The sequence below is a fragment of the Lutjanus erythropterus genome, chromosome 20 (genome assembly GCF_056507025.1).
Source record: "Lutjanus erythropterus isolate fLutEry1 chromosome 20, fLutEry1.hap2, whole genome shotgun sequence".
Classification (NCBI taxonomy): domain Eukaryota; kingdom Metazoa; phylum Chordata; class Actinopteri; order Lutjaniformes; family Lutjanidae; genus Lutjanus; species Lutjanus erythropterus.
Genome location: NC_139336.1, coordinates 30843334 through 30865465, shown reverse-complemented (window position 1 = coordinate 30865465; position 22132 = coordinate 30843334). Strand labels below are relative to the sequence as shown.

Below are 22132 nucleotides of genomic sequence, written 5' to 3'. Positions count from 1 at the left end.
AATGCTGTGATGAGAGGCAGGTGCTTGGATGAACGTCATAGCTTTGGTACAACCCACCCAAAAGTCCACAACACAATACTAGCTTGCAAATCTCTGTATATGAACATGTGTGCAATAAAGTTTTTTTTTGGGGGGGGGGGCAGGGGGGGCAGCAATGATCATTGGTTCCACAATGAAGCTCAACTTCTGCTATTTGATTGGCCGAAGTTCTGCATGGCGAGACTGAGCACAACTTGTGTGCATTCATGGGAGCGGCAACTGCTTCTTACCCTACCACCTCAGTGAATTATGGTATGGTGGTGGATGTCACCAGAAATTTAGTGGTTGATACCAAAACCAATGAACTTCCATGATTCTGGATACCAAATACCTTAAAAAACAAAAACAGTAAGGAGTTAGGACTAAAGCTAAGTAACGACAAACTAAGGGTAGGCTATCTGCTGCCAGAGCCATTTAGAGGGCAGCTATTTCAGTCAACTGCATGTGGCACCGGACTGAGGTACCAAAATCTGCATTGTCATTTGGCCCAGTAGGTACTGGTCGTGTAAGAACCGGTGCCAATATGGATACCCAACCCCAGTCGGGACGGTTGCCTACTACTACAAGCTATGGTTACATTACGTTAGCTGAAACATGGTAGGCTAAACAAGTGTATTTCAGGATAAGGATAACAAGTAACACGAATTGAAACTCATTCTGCTCATGCTAAGTTGGAAGTGTTGCCTCCTTCCATCTGAAGACTTCAGTGGCATTTTTTGTGAATTTATTATTAATCCCTGATGATCTGCCACAAACTCAAAGTACTCCCATACACGGCTCTTACTGTTTTTCTTTTTGGCGAGTTGAGGTGGAGCTGTCGCTGCAGCTGCACTTGACGCCAGTTTAAACAAGTTGCTATTCTTCTGTGCCAGTAGGCGTTCTTCTTCTTCCTTTGGCATTTAATGGCAGAATAGGACAGTTTTCGACAATGTTGCCCCTGTCAGAAGTGGAGGATTGTACCCTTAGTACGTACAGTACTGTCGAAAAATGACTAACATCACGTTTTCAGAATTTTGGCTTCGACTAGGTACCAAGTGTCAGTTGTCATGACGTGTGACGTGCATGTTTTTGATTTCACACTGTCTAATAGGAATCTGTTAGAAAGTGTGAAATCAAAAACATGCACACACATATGCTGGATGCACACGCAGACACATAAAGGACCTTTTTTTTTTTAAATTGATTATACTAAAACTGCCTGTTTTTGCTCTGAGAGTTCCCCTGTGCATCAGTCCGGCATGTGATGCACATTTCATTTTTGAAACAGGGCCAAGGACGTTAGAATAATTGAACTCAGATTAGTTAGGTTTTGACCCTACAGTAGAAATGCTGCGTTTATTCATTGCTGACTCAATAATTTCAGCATCAAACCTCTGTGACCCCTTTCCCCCTCATGCATGTCCAAAAACTCTGGACAAATATTTTCTAAGGAAATAATGAAATTCCTGAAATTATTAGGAAGAGGGACCTTATATCATCTGTTCTCTCTCTCTCTTGCTCCTTAGACCTGGCCCCAGTGAGTGCCCCCAGTTGCTCTCGCATAGGCTTGAAGAAAGCATTTGCTACACTGAACCCTTTATTCAAAACGTCTGTTTTGAGGGAACACTGCATCTTCACTAAGCAGCTCCTTATCCAACTTGTGATTTGAGTCAGAGAGACTTGTCCAACAGTGGTTGTAGAGATGTTATGAAACATTTCGTGTAGCTGCATATGAAATGTGCATTGGTGGTAACCTTAGCAGGCTTGTCGCAGTGGGAGAGTTATCTCACCGGTGTAAATTCTTCCAGAACACTGCCAAACACCAGTGTTACTGACTTTTAAATTGCTTCCTTTAGGCTACATTGAACATACGCTATGAGACAGCTTGAGTTTACGCTCAACTTTTAATATTTTATGCAGACATTTGCTTTTCCAACATAGAATTATTAAGCAAAAAAGGAAAATGAGCACATTGATGCAGCTGGACACATTTTTAAATGTTTTTTTTTAAATGCTACGCATATAAAATAGATTCTTCAGGTCAACTTTTGAGTCTCGAAACCAAATCAAATTGTCTAATGAAGATGAAGCAATTGAAATTTCTTTTATGCATTCAGCAAAAACTGGCCTATAAAGAGAAACTAGCTTAACACTGAACCCAAAGCCGTACCACTCACGCAGTTGCACTGCTTTTGGCAGCCAAACACTGTAATTGAAGCTGCTATTTTGTGCATATCGCTTATCAAAAGGTCATTAATCATAAACTGTGTTGCATGTCAGTATCACTGTATGCAATTTTTCATAAAACTTTAAATGACAGTATGCACAGTAGAGAAATTTTTACCAGCGTGCAGGCCACACCGTCAGTGATAGCCTCTCCTCCTTAGCTTGTACTGTATGCAAAGGAAATCAGGTCGAGTGTCTTTGTCCAGTGGAACTGTACTACACCTTATAACTTTACAGCAATTCAATTATACTGTAAACATACTTCATTTCAAGGCAGCTATTGTGTGGGAGAGTAAATATAAATAGCATGCTCCAGGACTGTGCACTTCGCTTGCACTTCATGAGTCTTTGAAATGTTTGCTTTTATCCTCATATTTACCTGAGTTCACCTAAGTTAAGTGGGACAAATGTGATGTGTGATTAAAAACAAAACAAAAAAAACATGAAAAAGCATGATATTTACTCTTAACAAATAATGTAGCACATACTGTAAGTACATGTATGTATGTTTTAAAGGTGGGTAGTATAAAGCAGTGATTTTTAAAGTGGGGACCTCCAAGGGTTGTCAGGAGTCTCAACAAAATGTGAGACAACAATAATTAAAAAAATATGTATCTATATCATTATGTAAATTATGATAAAATATAATTTATGATAGTATATAAAAAAATCAAAATCTTATTTGCCGTGCCTTTCTTCCTAATTGCCCACCAGTCAAAATATCATTCATCACATCATAAACCGTCAGTGAAGACTTGGACTGCCGCCTGCCATAAAGCTGCTCTGCTTCAGAAATTTAGTGCGAACTCAAAAGAAATTGACATGTTTTTAAAAGGAAAAAAAAGACCTGATGAGCAGACCAACAGCCCAGCTGACAAAAGCTCAGCTGCAAAAAATCCTAAGAACTCCAGACCAAGTTAAACTTGCAAATGTGATGCAGCAAACATAAAGTATGGATGCCACACGTAAGAAGAGCTATGAGTTTAAAACCGTCTTAACTTCAGTGTCACCTAAAGTAAAAGCGCCCAACACAGACTAATGCTATTCTGGGGGCCTGAAAAAGTTTGGGAACTCTTTGTATAACGTAAATAATATTTGATCATGTTATATAAGTGGAAATAAACTTTGCAACATACCTGTAGTAACTACTCAGATGTGATCAATCTCACTTGTGTGTTGTTTCACATTTTCATTCATCCGTCATCCTGTCACTTTATACACTTTTCTCAACTTTATATTCATGTCTGAGAGCCCCACTTCACTTTCCCCCAAACCCTTTCATCAAGGTCCATTTTTATGCCAGCACATGCAAACCAAGGCTCAACATTACAATATTTAGCCACTGAATTAGGGATGCCTAGATGGTAAGACACAGGGGATTCCCAAAAGAGCACAGAGTGTTATTTTACAAGTTAGTACACGTTTAATCAAAGAGGGGGATCAGTGAAACCCCATTTCACTGGGGTCAGGTGCGGTAAAGGCATGTTTTTTTAGCCTCTCTGTTACTGCATCTTATCTGAAGATCTAAGCACTTACAAAATAAGAGCACAAAATATACGGCGGGCAAGTGGGTCACGCAAACTAGGTCAAAACATCCGAAGAGGATCTAATTTGTGATAGTAGGGCCAATGTCATGTTTTGTTTCTGATAAACTCCCGTTCTTGTATCCATTGCATATCCATTTCCAAAGCCTCTCAAAGCCAAAGGAGAGGAATAAACTATCACTTCAGCATATGCAACAGATTATTGGCTCTTCCAAGAGATGACTGAGCTTGTTGATGCTGTCTGCCAGGACCACCAGCCAAGCTCATAGAGAAAAACGTGTTTGATGTGTTCATAAAATGAATGACAGTTTCACTGCTGGAAAGATATCTCATTGTGCTGAATGATTGCAGTCGTTAGTGCTGCCGTTAGTACTCCCAGGGCCAAGACAAAACACTGTTGTGGATAGGGAGACATCGGAATATCTGAACAATTAATTTGAAGCTGACTTGAATGAGTCAGCCTGATCTGAGACGCTATCAGAAAAAAAAAAAAAAACTGTTAAAACACATTTTGTGCTATAGATACAGCCTAACAAACAACAACAAAGCAACAACAACAAAAAGTCCGGAATCCGTTTCTGCAGGGACGCGTTTAATGACCACACTAGCACCTCATCATATGCAGTATAGTACATTCATTTAGTATATTAAGGGCAAGTGTGAAGATTTTAATCTGTAGTATCAAATATTAAGTGTGTGAGCCACTCGCTGTTTATTTCAAGCATTAAAAAACATGAAGCAGTGTCACAATACTAAAGGAATAATTCACCCTGAAATCAAAATATATATTTTTTGTTTTACCTGTAATGCAAGTTATCTATCTAGATAGTTTTGATGTGAGCTGACAAGGTCCATTTGTTTGTTTGAGCTCAACCGATGAGGTCGCCATTAAAGGGAAAATTCTGCAGTTTTCGTGTGGCTTTACAGAGTTTTCCTGCTCACAGAGCCACGCAACGGTGTCTGCATGTACCAGGATGCATTGCGGACGACCTTATGATGTTGCTGTGTATCACCAGCCAAGCCTATAGCTATTGCTTTGTTGGCCAAAGCGTAGCTTTAGGTGGCAAAAGTACTCATCTTGCACGCGCCTTAGCTACCCAGAGGTGGAGACTACAAATCCAAGTTAAAATAGCCTGTAGTTCATCCTTAAATCACTGTGATATCCCGGGATAAAGGAATGGAATGTGTTGGAATTTGTAGCTTCAATTGACTACATTTTCCATCCTCACTGCCTGCATCCACATGAAACAAATGAATTTTTCTTTTAATGTTTACATCTCGTACTGTCACAAGCTCTAACCTCTTGTCAATGAGCAGATACATCCTTCCCTCTGCGTGCTGATATGGTTAGCAGGCAAAGTTTGCTCAATCTGTTCACAACAAGGTCGGGATTATCTCGAGTAAGTGGGTCCTGATTTCTGAAAGGAAGCCAAGTGACATCATGCTCCATTATATTCTCCAAACCTCAGCAACTTGCACCAAAACAATCCAGATGGATAAATAACACTTTGAGCAAAAGGAAAAATAGGTATTTTGGACTTTTGGGTTGAACTATCCCTTTAAAATGTTAAAAAAACATCCCATGTTATTTTAATTCTCAGCAGAAAAGATGGTTTATCACCACAAGCACCTGTTTGGTACTTATGTGGCTCGCCGTGGCTTCTCTTAGCCCTACTGTATGTCTAAAAGAAGAAGAAACACACTCGAGGGGATTGTCAAAAACAGACAAAATAATGAAAAACATTTTTTTTATTGTACTGGTTGTTGCATGATTCACTGGCTTCTGACATAAAACATCCGACATCACCATACACATAAAAAACATTGCGGCTTGGCGTTTCGTGTCTCCACAAGCGACAATTCAACTCTAAAAACACTATACGCCCTTAACTGCATATTTGGGGTATTGTACTGTTTATTTGCCCTCTGCACTTCCTAGACAACAACACGAACAACACGGTCTGTAATCACATGGCCTGTAAACACAAGTGTAAGTGAACGGCGACTGCAATGAAATGGAATGGAATGAGAACAAATGATCTGGGTGAAATTGATACCAGCCCTCTTCACAGTTCTTTAACCTTATCTGACACCATTTATAACCACGCTGCAGGTGCACAATCGCTGTGCCAGGCCTTCCAGACAGAAAATTACCAAAAATCTATTGGTCATGTCCAAGTGAAGAAGTGTTGTTGTGTGTCGAAAGAAACTAAACACAGATTGTTGTGGGATTATCAACTACAAGTTGGTTTATAGTGAGGTCAACACTCATTCTGGTCACAGAGAGGAAGATTTACTTCAGGCACTCCTGGGCAGAACAAGGAGAGAAGTTCTTTATTTATTTGGGCATAGTGGTTAAAACACCAACTGGTTCCAACCTCACAGGGTCAATTATTCCTCATTCTGTTGGTTTAAATTGCCAATACACTTTAACGAAATATTTAAACTCAACAGGGACTTAATTCTGAGCTCTGTTTTTCTGAAAGATAGCATTACATAAACCGTGTCTGGCCAGGAACGCTGTTGTTGTTTGTTAAGCTTTGCTTTGGTGAGATCTGCATTCTTAAGGAAGAGACTACTCTCATTGCAAAGCCATTAGCTTAATGCTCTTTTTTTCTTGTTTTTCTTTATTTTCCAGAGCCTATTTGGATGTGAAAGAGCTGAAAGAGATTCTGCATTTGGATGGCTCGACTCACCTGAATGTCTTCTTTGCCAATTCTTCTGATGAAGATCTGGCGGGGGTTGCCACTTGGCCCTGGGACAAAGAGGCCCTCACACATTTGGGTAGAAGACAAATAAACACACATAGATACATACATGCACGCATGCATGCATGCCCACATGCACACATCGCTTCTTTGGCAGCCCAGATTGTTGATTTTGAGTAATTACAGTTCAAGCCTCAAGCAGTTTCTGTCTTCATCACAGCTCTAACAGGGAAGAAGGTGATAATGAAGCTGAGGAGGCCCATTAATAATGCATTGTCTGAATCTTACTACAGATCCACAATCACTTCACATCACACTAGGTGTAGGCTTTTGTGTTGTGTGCAGTGTTTACATCATGTGTATCTGTGTCTTCTTCTGTGTTTTCTCAGGTGGAATCGTGCTGAACCCGTCCTTCTATGGTACATTTGGTCACACTGACACAATGGTCCACGAGATTGGTCACAGTCTCGGCCTTTACCACGTGTTTCGAGGTATTTCAGAGATTGAGTCGTGTAATGACGCGTGTTTGGAAACTGAGCCCTCAATGGAGACCGGAGATCTGTGCGCGGACACCAACCCCACGCCCAAATACAAAGGCTGCCACGATCCCGAGCCAGGCAACGAAACCTGTGGCTGTCGGCATTTCACGCACACGCCGTTTAACAACTACATGAGTTATGCAGGTGAGATGCTCTTTACCTGGGCTAAACATTTACAGATACACCTCTCACACGCACAAAAATGACACACAGAGGTCGCTGTACAGGAATTTGTTGAGTGTGTGTGCATACTGAGACGGGTGTGGAATTTAGCAGGGACATTTCATGGGAAACACAGCGGGGGGCACATCCTTGTATGTCACTGCTTTTGTGCAAAACTGAAATATTTTTGTTGTTACAGTTAAAAAAAGATAGGGTAGACTGGGGACGGTTGCAACAAGTCTTATTCCTCCATTCAGAAACATTCTACTCATACTGCACATGCTCAGTTAGACCTTCTACCCACCCACCAGGAAGACACAAGACACAGAATAGTTCCACACTGGAGTTAAAAAAAAATCAAATTAGCAAATATAATTTGATAAATATTACTAAATAAGTAATATTAGAATATTATCGTGGAACTAAATAACATCACATTGTTTTAAATGCAACAGTGTTGTTTCAGTGCATATTTTCAGAATGCTATGCTTATTGAGACAAAAGGCAAAAGTTAAATAGTGAAATTTAATGTACCTTTAACATGTTGCAAGCATCCCTTGATTGTGTTGCAACTGTCTTCAAGGTTGGGGTCAGTTGCAACATCTGATTTGACTGAACAATATGTCATATGTAATCAGCTTTAAATTGTATGGGTAATTAGCAGGATTGGTTGGTCTAGTCCAATGATGTATATGAGTAAGTAATAGAAATGCAAACAGTGTTGCAATCATCCCCTGTCTCCCCTACTCCAAAATATCATCTGGTGGTTTATTTTACTCATGGGATCCAGACATGTGAAATGATTTAACCCACATTCCTCACACCAACCAACTATCTCCGGTACCTGCAGACGATGCCTGCACGGACTCCTTCACACTGAACCAGGTGGCGAGGATGCACTGCTACCTGGACCTCATCTACCAGACCTGGCAACCGGCCTCCAAACCTCCTCCAGTGCCAATGGCACCTCAAGTGGTTGAGCAGCATCATAATTCCATCACCCTGGAATGGTTTCCACCGATTTCTGGACACTTTTACGACAGGTGAAATGAGCTACATAGGTTGCCAAACAGATGCGGGTGTGTATGGTAATAAAGTTGATAGAGATTAATTACATTATTGATTATTGTTTGACATAATGTAATGATAGTGTGTTTAAATGATTTGTTTAGATACTAAAACACCTAAAAGCGAGCCAAATAATTAGAAGCACTGTCTTAAAACATTATTAAAGCCTCATAATTTGTCACATAATATGACCATATTGTCATTACTGTATCTTTACACACTGTATGAATTATGTGTATTTGGCCTGTATCTAAGTTGGTTGCTGTGCCTGTCTGTTGGTTTCCTAGAGAAGTGGGATCAGTGTGTGATAAATGCACTGAGGGGAGAGTTCTGCTGCAGTATGCCTCCAATTCCTCCTCACCACGACCGTGTGCACCTTCTGGACACTGGTCCCCACGAGAGGCTGAAGGTACAGTATGATACTATGCTGTATACTCACTGGTTGTTAGGTTTCACTGCATCGAATGCTGTTATTGTAAGGTGGTTGTTGGTTTACTCTTTGCGGCTCGGTTTACTGTACGATAGCATGATTTGAGGTTCGCCTTTTGTTGATTTTCTGAGTCAATACTCTAACATTCAAAAAATTTTGGTGACTGACTCAACCTCAAAACATGCAAATGACTCACTGGATTCATGACACTTGGGCCGTGGGACAACAGGGACGGATCAAGGAGGTCGCTTCCCAATGGATGGTGCTGTATGGTACCACAATTCCCATATTAGGGCTCAGGCCCAAAACCAAGGTTAAAGATCACGTCTTAGCTGTTCCCCCTTTTTTTAAATTTCAGTTTAGGGGTATTTGAGTGCAATAAAATTAGTGGAATCTTGGTTGTTTTTCTATTTTTGCCCTGCTTGTGAATCCATATTAGAAGAGCTATACAGGGACAGGCATTAGAGATGAGGTATTCCAGCTGTAAAAATAGTTGTTGACCCATCTTTGCACCTCTGATTACTCTCTGCTTCTGGCAGCATCAAGCATACTCTGGATATCATGCATGTCACTACTGTATGTGCAGCGATGTGTGCATGCTGTTCTCCCTCATGATGCACTTTTTAAACATTTTAATGAATGCATTATTTACATCAGACACCACATCTTGTGTGCAGTAGAGTATCTCAGGTGTAGCGGTGTTTCCCACATGTGTTGAGATCTGCATAGTACTGTAGTGGCCTGAATTTAGGACTTGCTTTCTGGAAACAGGGACTACACATCGACTTATTCACAACAGCAGATGTTCCCCATAAATGGAGCAAGCTAGTAGTGTTAGTGAGAGTCTGTTGCTTTAAGAGCATGTTGCATTATGGGTCATTTGTTGCCTTAATGTTGCTAGCAAATGCATCGCCATGTGTCTGTAATGGTAATAACGAAATTCCACACAAAGGTGAGGGCAGTACCTTTCCACGTATGTTCGAATGATATGTTTATATGATATGAAAATGCTTCAGTGACAAGAACTAAACCCCTGAATTTGACAAATGCTTTTGGGTAAAACTTTGTAACTCCAATAATGTTAAACAGCAGGACAAAACTGCCATGCTAAACCCTACTATTTAAGCTTCGCAGTAATAAAAGTTTGCATTAGTAAAAGTTAGTTAGCGTATCGTATTTTTCAGCTGAAATGCCCTGAGGGAATGAACTGATTACACTCATGCTGACTTGTCCTTATTCATTCCTCATCTAACAAAACACATTTTTAATAAATAAATAAACAAACAAACAAAGAAATTAATAAGTAAATAGTGCCCCTCTCTCAGCTGATGATAAATTCAGACATACAGATACATTTAGCTTAAGTTCATCCATTTCAAATTTTGCCCCGTGCATGCGTCAAGCATATTTGATTTTTTATTTGCCTTGACTTTTACTGTACAAGCAACATAGTAATGAGTCCTCACTCATCATCCAATCAGATTTATCCGTACCGTATGTAGGCTGTATGATTTCTGTAGTGGATGGAAGCAATTTGTGCTGCTTCCATGCACAAACCATCGATTAGAATAACTTGTGACAAAAAAAACAAAACAAACCCACATAATAATAACCAACACAGCAACAACAACAACAACAACAATTAAAAAAATAATGATAACAGCATGTGTTATTTGTGTCTCTATCTCCGACTGTGACGCTTTCTCATGAATGGTTTTCTGCACGTTGGTGTCCACGTGCGTGTGGATGCTCTATAGATTCTAAAGTCACTGAACCTTGCCTTCACACTGGCTATAGTGTTTGTACCAGAGGCAAGTCTGGGCTTGTCTAACATGCTGTGTGTGTAAACTGTACTCTATTTTCCCTCTTGGAAGGGGTCCCTGTTTGTGGCAGCTCCCCATTCACTGTTAACTCTGCTTGGGCCAGCTTCTCACTGGATACCACAGCTGCCGTTTCCTGCTGTGATGGTGCATATGTGTCCAGCAGTTACTAACTTCCAATCGACATTCTGGCAAACTACTGACTCCAAGATACTGTAAACTAAAGTCTTCACTATTGGCAAAGCATCCTTGCATTGAAAGATAAGTGTGTTAATGCACTTGTGTAACTGTGCATGTGCATCTACATGAATCTATCAGCATGCATGCATAGTCATGGCACCTGTTATATCAGGACTTGTGGGCTCTGCCCTCACACTACTTGACTGGGAAACGCTGGTGTGGTCAGACAGAGCCAGAGTAGCTCTCATAAATCTTTAGTACTCCATGCCTCGGAGAAATATGGCTGGAGGGAAAAATAGCAAGACTGAAAAAAAAGAGCCAAAAACACACATGGATATGGATTCAGGGAGGGGGTACGAGAGGTTGGGTGGGGTGGAAACCACCCAAGATAGTTAGGAGAATTGCATGTGGTTAGTGACATTCACAAGGGAGGATCCTGGGTTGATTGAAAACAGCAGTGTGCATGAATGGAAGTGAAAGGTCCAGAATGTGTATGTTCACCATCATACTGTTTGTGTGCAGGAATGTGTGTGTGTGTGTAGCTCTAAGTGAATACACATTCCTGTTGCTGTGTGTGTGCACGTGGAGTTGCATTTACAAAATAATGCTCTTCATGTGCATTTGCATTATACAGAATGTACAAAATGTTTGCTTGTGTGTAAATATGGCTTTACCCAATAAGTCTTAACTGCAAGCATGTGTGTCTGTATGTATAGGTCCAAGATATTATTAGAAGTCTAGAAGAAATACAGTGTCAGGCCACAGGGTTAGTCTGGCTGACATTTGAAAACAGAAGACTTGTTTTATTCCATGGTCCAAACAAGGATAACTAAGTAATATGAAACAACAACAAAATTAATTGTTACATACTGTGTGACACAGAATTTGAAGTAAAATCCTTGTGGACACACTTGATGCTTAGGCTGTTTTAAGTAACATTCTCAACAAGAACCCACTAATAGGTCTTTAGCACTCTGGTGACCCAAACATTTTTTTCACTGCAGCAAAGATGTTAAAGCTCATCCACTGGTTTTAACAGTCCAAAAATTAAATTTGACTGTGTAATTCCCTGTCAGCAATAGATTTTTACATAATCCAGAGCTGAATTAATTACTGTAGCTAATTCCTTCTCATATCCTGCATAACCAGTCACTTCCTCCCACTGTACAAAAAATAAGCCAAAACATCCTGCATACGGGCGCTACCATCTTGTGCTGGTGGCATCATTTGAAGCCAAACTCGCAGTTGGAGCAGCGGTATCGAGTTCTTGCCTATAAACCTGGCTCACTCAGTTGCGATCGGTTCTCAGCTGTCAATCACGATGTGAAACCCTTTTTTATAGAATCAAATAACAAATTAAAAGCAAAATTATGAGAAAATTAACAACTGAAAATCTGTCAGCTACCTAAATGACGGAAACCAGCTTTGAGAAAAAAAAACTGACATGTATGGCAGCCACCAGGGGACAATCGGATTGCTCTGTTTTCACTTTTGGGGAGCTGTCATATTTAGACTTGCACCGATTTCAACTTTCTTGGCCGGTTCCGATTTTCAGTCTTTCTAAGAACTGTAATTGACAGCATTCACAAACATTTTTGCAACTTTTCTTGTAAATATGTTCATAATTAGACACTGACTATTAAATATTCATTTAATACTTTCTCCAAAATCATCCAGATTACAACCAGGCTTTATTATAATTTTATATTAAGATTATGAATTGGGTGAACGTGATCTCGCGAGATCATCTCGCGGGATTTCGTGGGACGCGATTTCACGTGATCTTTTGTGGAAGCAGATGTAAACAAACCGGAGACTAACGCGGTGCAACAGTTTGAAGTAAAACTTTGCCGTGAGAAAAACAAACACAGAAGTTAAACGTGTCTGGATGAGAAAATGTTTGAGGAGACGCATCAACACAGGATGTTTATTCTTCAGCCAGAACAGGAGGTGAGATTTTAACTGTCCCTCTGTGAACAGCAGTCTGCTGCTAGCTTGCTAGCATTAGCCTGAAGTGCGAGAGAGTTTACGGCTGTTTTGCGACATTGTCAGCTGCTCTGTCCCGTTGTAGACTGTCTGTCTTCTCTTTATCCTGTTCTTGGAATCTGTCTCTGACACCAGCTTCATGCAGACGTGTGTCTGAGTGTGTAGCTGTTATCAGCGCTGTGTTGACGTCACGGTCAGTTTGTCTGCTGCGCGCATGACGTGACCATCGTGCAGAACATGTGTGTGACAATGACAGGCACAGAACCGGATTTGTGACGCTGACCGGCCGGTCACCGGTCAAGGCCAGTCACGTGAAAACCGGCCTGATTCCGAGCATTGCCGATTAATCGGTGCAAGTCTAGTCATATTGTCCATCTTTATATATGTCAATGATTTTGATGAGCTAAATCTGGGACAGAAAAAAGGGAAATACGCATGAGAATAGTCACACATCACTCATTGTGACCCATTGTTTTTTCATGTAATTAGCAATGAGGAAACACAAAAACAAGTGATCGAAGACAAACAGTGACATTCTCTTACCTGTCAAAACTTCTTGAGAAAATGGCCTGATGTCTGATGTAACTGAGTGAGTATTTATTTTATTTTAACATTTACAACCCTTTATTGCACAGAGAGAAAAGCACAAAGCTTCCTTCACATTCGGCTTACTTCTCCCTTGTTACACCGCTTCCTAACTGGAGGCGATTCGAATGAGATAACATCAGATTGTTTGAGTTTTTCTCACTCAGAATTTCTTTGTCAGTGAACAGGCTAAGCGATGTACTGCTTGTTAGCATTTCGCATACTTGCTTTGCGTCAAACCTGTTTTCTTTGATCAAAATCAATGCTGACATTCTTCACGTTTTCCTTCCGGTCAGCAGTCAGTGATGAGGGTCTAATTTTGAGAAGCTGAGAAGTGGCACGTCTTATTTTATCCAGAGCACCCTTTTTATTGGAATATCCTCAAAAAGGACAAGGTTTGGAAGGAAAACGGGGAGCTGTTGGGAATTACAAGCAAGTAAAGTGTCTCCCAATGATAGAAACAAGGCTGACTTAAGAAAATTATGACACTTTGCAGATGAAGAAATTGCAAGCGGATCCGCTGTGTCACCGTTAGTAGCATATCTGGACAAATTCTGCGCTCACCCGAGATGGTAGAGGCTGTATGATGTATACATCACCTGAAACACAGTTGTCAGTTTGTTCTTAATCATTAGTTTCTTCTGGTAAACCTTTTATTATCGGCAAAAAAAAAGTTTTAACTAAGGAAACATCTATCCTTGAATTTTAAATCCTCTAACATCCATTGCCGGTCATTACCTTCCTATTAAATGATTTCACTAAACATCTATCAGTAAAAAAATATCAATCTGTAGTGATTTATAATCGACAGTTCCATATGATTAAATACAGCGATGACAGATTAACCTCCAAAATACCCCGAACGGAACATGATGTGACATTGGTTCCCAAGCCGTAGAGTGTGTATTGCCCTCATGAAGTGTGTCTGTGGAGTGTCTCTCTGTTTGTATGTGTGTCAGGGCAAAAGGGTTGGAGGGGGTTGATGTCTGCCTTCTAAGTGAGGAAGTGTGTAACAGTGTGTGACAGTGAGTCATCGATAGTGAGAGCCAGAGCCAGACACTTCTTAGAAAGCATAAAGCGTGCATGCCCGGACATATCCCTGTCTGTTTATTCATCCGGCTCTCAGGACTTTTTGTGGATCAGTACAATTCTCCAGAGCAAAAGGATTATGCCTGGATAGTGGGCAGGCACCTGCATCTATCCTGTTATACTTTGCCAGCCGGTCTTTAGCTGATTTCCGTAGGTTGTATCGAACATTGATCATCCTCATTTCCGAACAGTATATCAGTAGTTTTTTCTTTACCTGTGCATAAAAAAGATTAAGCTTAATTGGCCAGCACAGTTGCTTATTATGGGATTCCCAGTTCTCCAATGCAACATTACGCAATACTCAGACGACTTGATAATAATTGACCGGGGGATGATTTAAAAATGTGTCAGGAAAATGACCCAAGCAGAGTATATCCCTGTTGTTCCCAAATTTATTCTCCGCATACTGTACTGTATGTATGGCGGGGAAAACCAGAGCACCTGGAGGAAAACAATGCAGGCATGAGGAGAACATGCGAACTCCGCACGGAAAGCCATGTCCGAACTGGGATTCGAACAAATGACCTTCTTGCATGAGGTGAAAATGCAAAGCACCCCTTCACCATGCTGCTGTCATGTGATATTACAAACGTTTACCCTAAAAAGTTTAGTTTGTTTGCTGTCTGAGTAGTATTGAGCAATTATGTTTGTGCGGACAGTGCTCCCAGAAAAGGTTGTCGTAGGCAACTGGACTTGCTAGAGTTCTTGAAGACCTCATCCAAGAGGCTTCTTCAGTTCCGACTGATTAGTTGGGAGTTCCAGGTATTTAACCTCTGTGGGGTCCTTAACACCTTGAGAGGCATGTGACTCATGTTCCATTGAGTGAAGGTTCACCTGAGTGAAGGTGTGAATGAGAGTCTTTAAAGTCACATGTGAGTCATTGACTCACCCTGCCATCATGTGAGTCGTTAGAGTCACATGAGTGTAGCTGGGTGTTAAACTGCCTGGGAAGTGATCTTAAGATTGGCAGATATATTGTGTGGTAGACCTCCTCCTTTGTTGAGGGATGGTCGTTCCAGGTTAACAAAAATGGCTCAAAATACAAACATTGTTCTCTTGAAAGGAGTGTCCCTTGGCTTTAAGGTGTAGGTGTTGAGTGGACAACAGTTGTGTGCAGATAAACAGTTAATGTGGAAAGCAAAAGACCTGGATCGCGCTGGCCGAAATGCGGTCTCGGAACCCACAGACTATCATCTGATGACAATGTAGCTTTTCAGTAGCTTTTTAAAAATTTATTTGCTGTCATACTTGTGAAACAATCTGGTCTTAGACATTGTTTCTCAAGTCCAACTCCATTCTTACATCTCAAATTGCTAATTGGATGATAAACAATGACTGGCACATTGCAGAAGAAGTCTTGGCCCCCATAGCTGTTATATCTGCTGGCTACAACGGAAGCCCTGAAACACTGACCGCTGCCCCCCAGAGACTAAATTGTCCTTCTTGGATTGGGGCTGTATGAAATAATGAACCCCCCTGATTCATCTGGGGGGGTTGGGGTCGGGCAAAAAATGGAGGGCTGTCTGGCAAAAAAGGTGAAAAAGGCTCAACTTTCCTGGAACACAATTGGATGTTATTCATTCATTCATTTGTTGGCCAGTCAAATTCGTGCAAGTGCACAGTTGTGGTAGATTATTTTGTAACTTGAACACTGCATTTCCAGTGTTTACCCAGCGATCATCACCATGAAAGATAAGCAACTGTGACCATTCTTTACAGAGTTGTAAGATCCTGTCTCATAGTATTATAAACCACTGTCCAGTCTGATAAGCCTGCAAACCCGTGGATCTGTTACTCAAGCTAGACTTCCTGGATAATATTTCATCTTTTCATTGGAATCTGAAACAACATGACCCCCACCAATGCAGGCATTTGCATTGTTTTAAGCACGGGGCCATGTTTCGTCTGAACTCCATATCCCAAACCACCAGGACCAGTGCTGGACTGTGTGCTCCACAATACACAATCAATACCATCTATTCTGAGGTCATTAACAGAATAAAAAACTTTTCAAATGAGAGATTTCAAATTGAATCATGATTTTTCCATCACTACTATTTAATAATGGAGGCCCATCATCCACCTGATTTTTCCACAAGTCATTTGTAATAATTGTACTCTGGAAGCAGCTGTGAGCTTCCTTTCCATGAAGGATACCAACACTGATCCCTCCCAAATTCCGGTGAAATGTAACCTTGTCCGTTTCAGTCACATTTGTCCAGACCTCTACCTATGTCCATGGGATAGTGAGGAGTATTGAGAGTATAGAGACAATGGTTTACGTTGAACCTAGGGCCAGTCACACTGGAGTGATGCCTAATGTATTTAACTCATTTTCCCCAGAACGGGTGTTTTTGTCGACAGACTAAACAGATGGGACCAGCTCATCAACAGAGAATGAATGGCTCATATTCAAAGCTCAGGTCTGGACGCCTCAGTCACCTTGAGGCCCCCTCTCCTCCCGCTAAGGGAATTATAGGTCAAACACTTCAGAGCTGAGCTGTTTATGTAGTGGTAGGCATGTGATATAAATTTTCGAGCGGCCTGTATTCTGCTGTGGAGTTTGGAGGGCTGAGACATTGTGAATTTTGATGACCTGTTGCAGGTAGCTGCTCTGTCTACAATTAAGCAGATAATTAAATGTGAGTCAGTGTGGTTTTGATGTTGGATTTCAAACCCCTTTGCGTGCACAGATTGTACTGCCAATCATGGATACATCTTTGCATCGTAGAAATACAGTTTACATTGCCTTAGGTTACACAGTGGATGACACCCCTATTCTGTCTCCTCTTAAATCTCCAACCACATTAGCAACAGCGCCAGACCAGGAGTAGGGCCCATCATAACAGCTGACATTACAAAATATTTTCAGTGGCTACAGCTCCTTTCCTTGCAAACTCAATGAAAATGTACCCAGAAAGCCAGGACTACATGAGCCGAGCGAAGCCAAGCTCTTGGAGTATCTTAGTTCAGCCCCCCCCCTTCTTTTTCCCTCCCTCTCCTTCTCTTTCTCTCTGTCTCTCTTTCTCTTTTTCTTTAATTCACCTCCACTCTGGCCACACACACACTTACAGTACAATAATAAATGTGTTGAGATAATGTGGCTTGGAAACCGTATTCAGTCCTCACTTGATTAAACACTGGAATTTTGCACGGTGCCCAGAAATGAGGTTAGCAAATGGCTTCGTTGGTTGCCAGCTTGGAAATGCACAAAAGGAAATCGAGGGAGAACATAGTGTCTGCTGCTTGCTGGCTTCTAAAAGTGCTTGATGAATGTTAGTGTACGTCACTTGGGATAATGCGAGTTAGCTGTGTGTGGACTCCAAATATGGCTGGAGTGTGACTGTTAGAGGTTGTAATGACTGCGCTGAAGTGAGAACCCTGCACAGGCCCCTCTCAGAAGGTACACACCTCAGCTCTGCCTTTCCTCTGCAGATGGACTCACAATGAACTCTCAGTTTCACCTCCACCTTGATGTTGCAAGAAGGGAAGTCAGACTCAAAAGATCACTGATGCAAATTTTTGACCTGTCAGCACTCATAAAATGCAATTAGATTCATAATTTAGTTCAAAATCACTTGCCTTACCTGCATCTTTTGAAGAATTCAAGGACCTGGAGCATAAATATGTGTATTCATCATTACACGTCTTTATTTTATTTAACAATAATTCTAGAGCTGCAACAATTAATAGATTAGTCAATCCAAATAATATTTGTAGGGTTATTTTGATAATCAATTTGTAATTCCAATGTAAGGATTTGCTGCTGCTTTTCATTGTCATTTTTGATAATAAATGAAGATCCTTTGGATTTTGAAATATTGCTTGGACAAAAGACGCAATTTGAAGATGTCAGTTTGGGCTTGTGAAACAGTGCTGAACATTTTTCCCAAATTTTTGATATTTTATTGATTAATCAATACTGAATTACCTCTGTGATTCCCAATTTTTTAATAACCTTGTAAAACCTTTTTTATGCTTCCACACCTGTGGCCAGAGGTGACCTGTTGGATTCAAGGATGAACTGGTTAAATTTTGGTGGTTAAAGGTCAAAGGTAAAGGTCACCATGACCTCGTGTTTCTGGCATTCTTGTGAACTCTTGGAGGGAATTTCTTCAAATTTGGTACAAACGTCCACCTGAACTCAAGGATTAAATGATTAAACTTTAGTGGTCAAAGGTAAACATCACTGTGTCAATGGTCACCTCACAAAACATGTTTTTAGCCAAGACTTTATACACTAATGCCAAAATCAATCAAAATATTGGTGATTGAAAACGGGTAACATCCAAATATTCTTTTTAGGTTTCCTGGCAGAGATCTGCACTCTATTTAGCACACTCTTCTACTTGTGTCTGATTTATATTTAATGTCATTTTTTTGTATCCTTGAATTATTTAAGGTCTTTTTTATTGTTAACATGTTGTGTGTGTCTCTTTTTGTTATCTTATCCCGCAGGCCCTCCAGATGTGGAGCAGGCCTGTGAGCCAAGCGTGCGCACCTGGAGCCCCAATGCAGGGATCGAGCAAGGTGTTGTCGGCCTGTCCGAGTGCCCACTTCAGGGCTGCATGCTTCAGCTAGAGTTCCTCTACCCGCTGATACCAGACTCACTGACCGTGTGGGTCACCTTCTTTAGCCCCGAGGAAACAGCACTGCCAGCTATCCACAACATCTTGCTGCTGACTGTCAGTGGGAACAACATTTCGTTGGGTCCCAGTAATGTTTTCTGTGACACCCCGCTGACCCTGAAGCTGGACATCGAAGAAGAGGTGTATGGGGTACAGTTTTTTACTATGGAGCAACACCTAGAGATTGATGCCACCCTCTTGGCATCCAAGCCAGACAGCGCACTTTGTAGGCATTGCCAACCGCTACGCTACCGCCTGTTGCGCCAGCCGCCCTTCACCCATGCACCCCACGGTCTGATGTTGAATGAACCCACCCGCCGATACACAGACAGGTGAGTGACCTGGTAGGTGAAGTTCTACGTCCGTCATCTCTGACTGGCTTTATCTGATTAAAACTCGATATGTTCTCCCTGACATTCCTGACTGGAGTTGAACTTTAAATAACATATAGAATAAAAGTTTGTTTCTTATCAAGGTTTAAGAAAGACCAAGCAGAGTAAGAAAGCCACACAATAACTTGGACACATGTTTTGCTTTGAAACAATACAAAATATTTTTTCATAAATTGAAAATTGCTGAGTGATTGCCATTTAGCTTCCTGCTTCAGTATGATGTAATTAGGGGTTTTTGGACACGCCAGTCAGAAGCTGTTTATCTGTGGAAACTATCCACAAAAATATGTTCTTGTAATACCAGATATCCTTTTCAATGCCCCCAGGAGCACTAGCGAGCCACCACCGCTTCTGCAGTTTCAAATCTGCAGCCCAACATTTGTTTCCTAAGTCACAGGTCAATCGTTGCCTACATTTGTTTTTTCCCATGTTCCACGAAGCAAAGGCAAACAGATGGCTTGTTAAAGGTATTATCTGCACACTGTGGTGAGAGTTTAGTGCTTTGCTTTCATGGAATGTGCTGACTCGATAAAGATTGTGCTATACATGGCACTGCTGCGTGTTATGCCATCTCACTATCGTGCTGTCAGCGTGGTTCACATGAGACGGAAAGTGCTTGATAAGAGGCGAAAGGGTGAGTATGCATGTTATGCAAGATGGAGCGATGATACCTACGTTCCATGTCCGCGCGCAACTTCCTGGTTGAATTGCAGTGTCTGTGGAAGGCTGTCTGCAGTAGGGATGTATTTATTTGGGGGTTTTGGCACACTTCAGTGATTATTGATGTACTGTAGGTAGTTTCGCTGCTGTGGTATATTTCACTAGCTGTGGTTGCATTCCAGTGGTAGTGGTCAGTGGCACTGGCTGACTATTTTCTGTTGTGAGAACATATGGGATCTTGTCTCTGTAAGATGGTCAGGGGTTTCTAGCAAGTATAAGTATCTGTGTCTCAGCCTTTGAAATCTTATTCAAATGAAGATTAAGTGTAAAAGCCACAAAACATTTTTGCTGTCTTTTGTTAAATAAAGCATCTACCTAAAATGTTAGGAAGAAAACCTTAAAAAAATAATTTTGATAATAAAATTAAAGATAATAATCTTGCAGTGTTTTAAGTTACTCTCTGTTATTAATCAGTGCTTGGACAATGGCCTGTATATCTAATTTAGGATACTGATGCAGGGGAAGTAAGGCTGCAACTAACAATTATTTTCATTACTGATTTATCTGCAGATCATTTTCACAATAAATCATTGTAAAAATGTCACATAATTGTGATTAATGCCCATCACAACGTCCCAGAGTCCCAAGTGACATCTTTAGATTGATTCTTTTGTTAAACCAACAGTCCAAAACCCAAAGATGCTCAAAGAAAAGCAGCAGATTCATACATTTGAGAAGCTGGAAACCACAAATGTTTGACATTTTTGCTTGAAAACTTGCTGAAATGATAAACTGATTGCCATAAAAATTGGCAACTAATTTTCTTTTTATAGATGAATTGATGAATTTAAATGATTTGTTTGAGTATTACTCTGCTCTGGTATCTGTTTTCATGTCATGCCACTACTCTACTGTTACTGTGGCATACTTCAACAAATAAATCATTCAAACAAAATGTATGTCGAACAGAAGAATTTAGAGTCAGAAATTTGTCAGTTATGTTATAGCATTTGTTGAGAGTTTCATGGCTAAGATAATACCCCATCACACTCAACTGTTTCATAACAAACATAGCCTTTGACATGGTGGGGTAAAGAGCAAAGTTCACTCAGATGTTTTGGCATGCCACAAATCCAATGTGAAGTGCTCTGTTTGATTGCCCTGGTCCAGCTGCTGAGACGCTTTTGTTGACCACACAGCAAGCTGCTTCTTCTCACAACGTGTTTCCATGGGGTTGGATGGGGCAACGGAGGTCTTGATGGGGGGGGGTGATTGACCTCCCACTGTCAGGGCATTGGCCTTCACCTGAGCTGGGGCAAACTGAGCAAGAGGACAACTGACATCCTGGCTTCATCCATGGCTTGTTTGGAATGGCCAGGGTCTGGGAGGTCAGGGTGGGAGGTCCGGGTGACAGAGTAAATTATGGCGTGGAGTTAGAAGGGTGAAGCGAAAAGGAGACGCAGGGTTGGGAGGTTGGACCGGTTGGGGGTAAATCGTTGCTAGGCTCAAGGGGGCCAGTAGGTGATGGAGGAGAACATTAGGGGGTCGAGAAAGTATGAAGAGAGAGGGTAGATGGATTGGCTTAGTTTGACCCCATCCCTCTGAGGTACCCCAGCCCATGGGCTAATCCTCTTCCTGATGTGGGCTTCAGAGCTGTCATTCAGTCAAAGCCTATCTCAGAGCTGATGTGAAGAGACCTCCCAGCCCACAGAGAGAGAGGGCAGCTCCCCCAGCATCACTACCACCCCACACCCCCTCTGTAATCTGACTCTTCCCTGGGTCTGCACAACTCTTACCCATTATATTCCCCATCCATCCCTTACCCACTCTGCTGACATGTCTGCTGCTGCTTGAGAAATCAGTCTACCTCGTGTTTCCTCTTAAATTTATGCTTTTTGTGCTGCACACTCTCTGTCTAATTGTGAAAAATAGCTCTGCGCTCCGGCAGTCTCCTTTGTGAGTACTCTTTGTGTGTACCAGAAAAGGCGCCAGGACTGTGTCCTCCAATTTCTGTAACTTTCTGAAACTGACAATCCCAGGTACACTTCACACTGTGATTGCCCAGGTGTGTGTGTCTCTAAGGGAGTAAGCAATGTC

The 22132-nt window shown here is 41.3% G+C and overlaps 1 protein-coding gene across 1 annotated transcript in view; it reads left to right on the top strand.

Moving 5' to 3' along the window:
• Nucleotides 1-22132, top strand: part of pappaa (pregnancy-associated plasma protein A, pappalysin 1a) — a 119048-nt gene that overhangs the window by 15015 nt on the left and 81901 nt on the right. Inside the window, exons 3-7 of the mRNA XM_084745800.1 lie at nt 6427-6572; nt 6886-7179; nt 8048-8240; nt 8553-8674; nt 18814-19315. Of these exons, the coding sequence (XP_084601926.1) occupies nt 6427-6572; nt 6886-7179; nt 8048-8240; nt 8553-8674; nt 18814-19315 (1257 nt within the window). The remainder of the gene's footprint in view (nt 1-6426; nt 6573-6885; nt 7180-8047; nt 8241-8552; nt 8675-18813; nt 19316-22132) is intronic.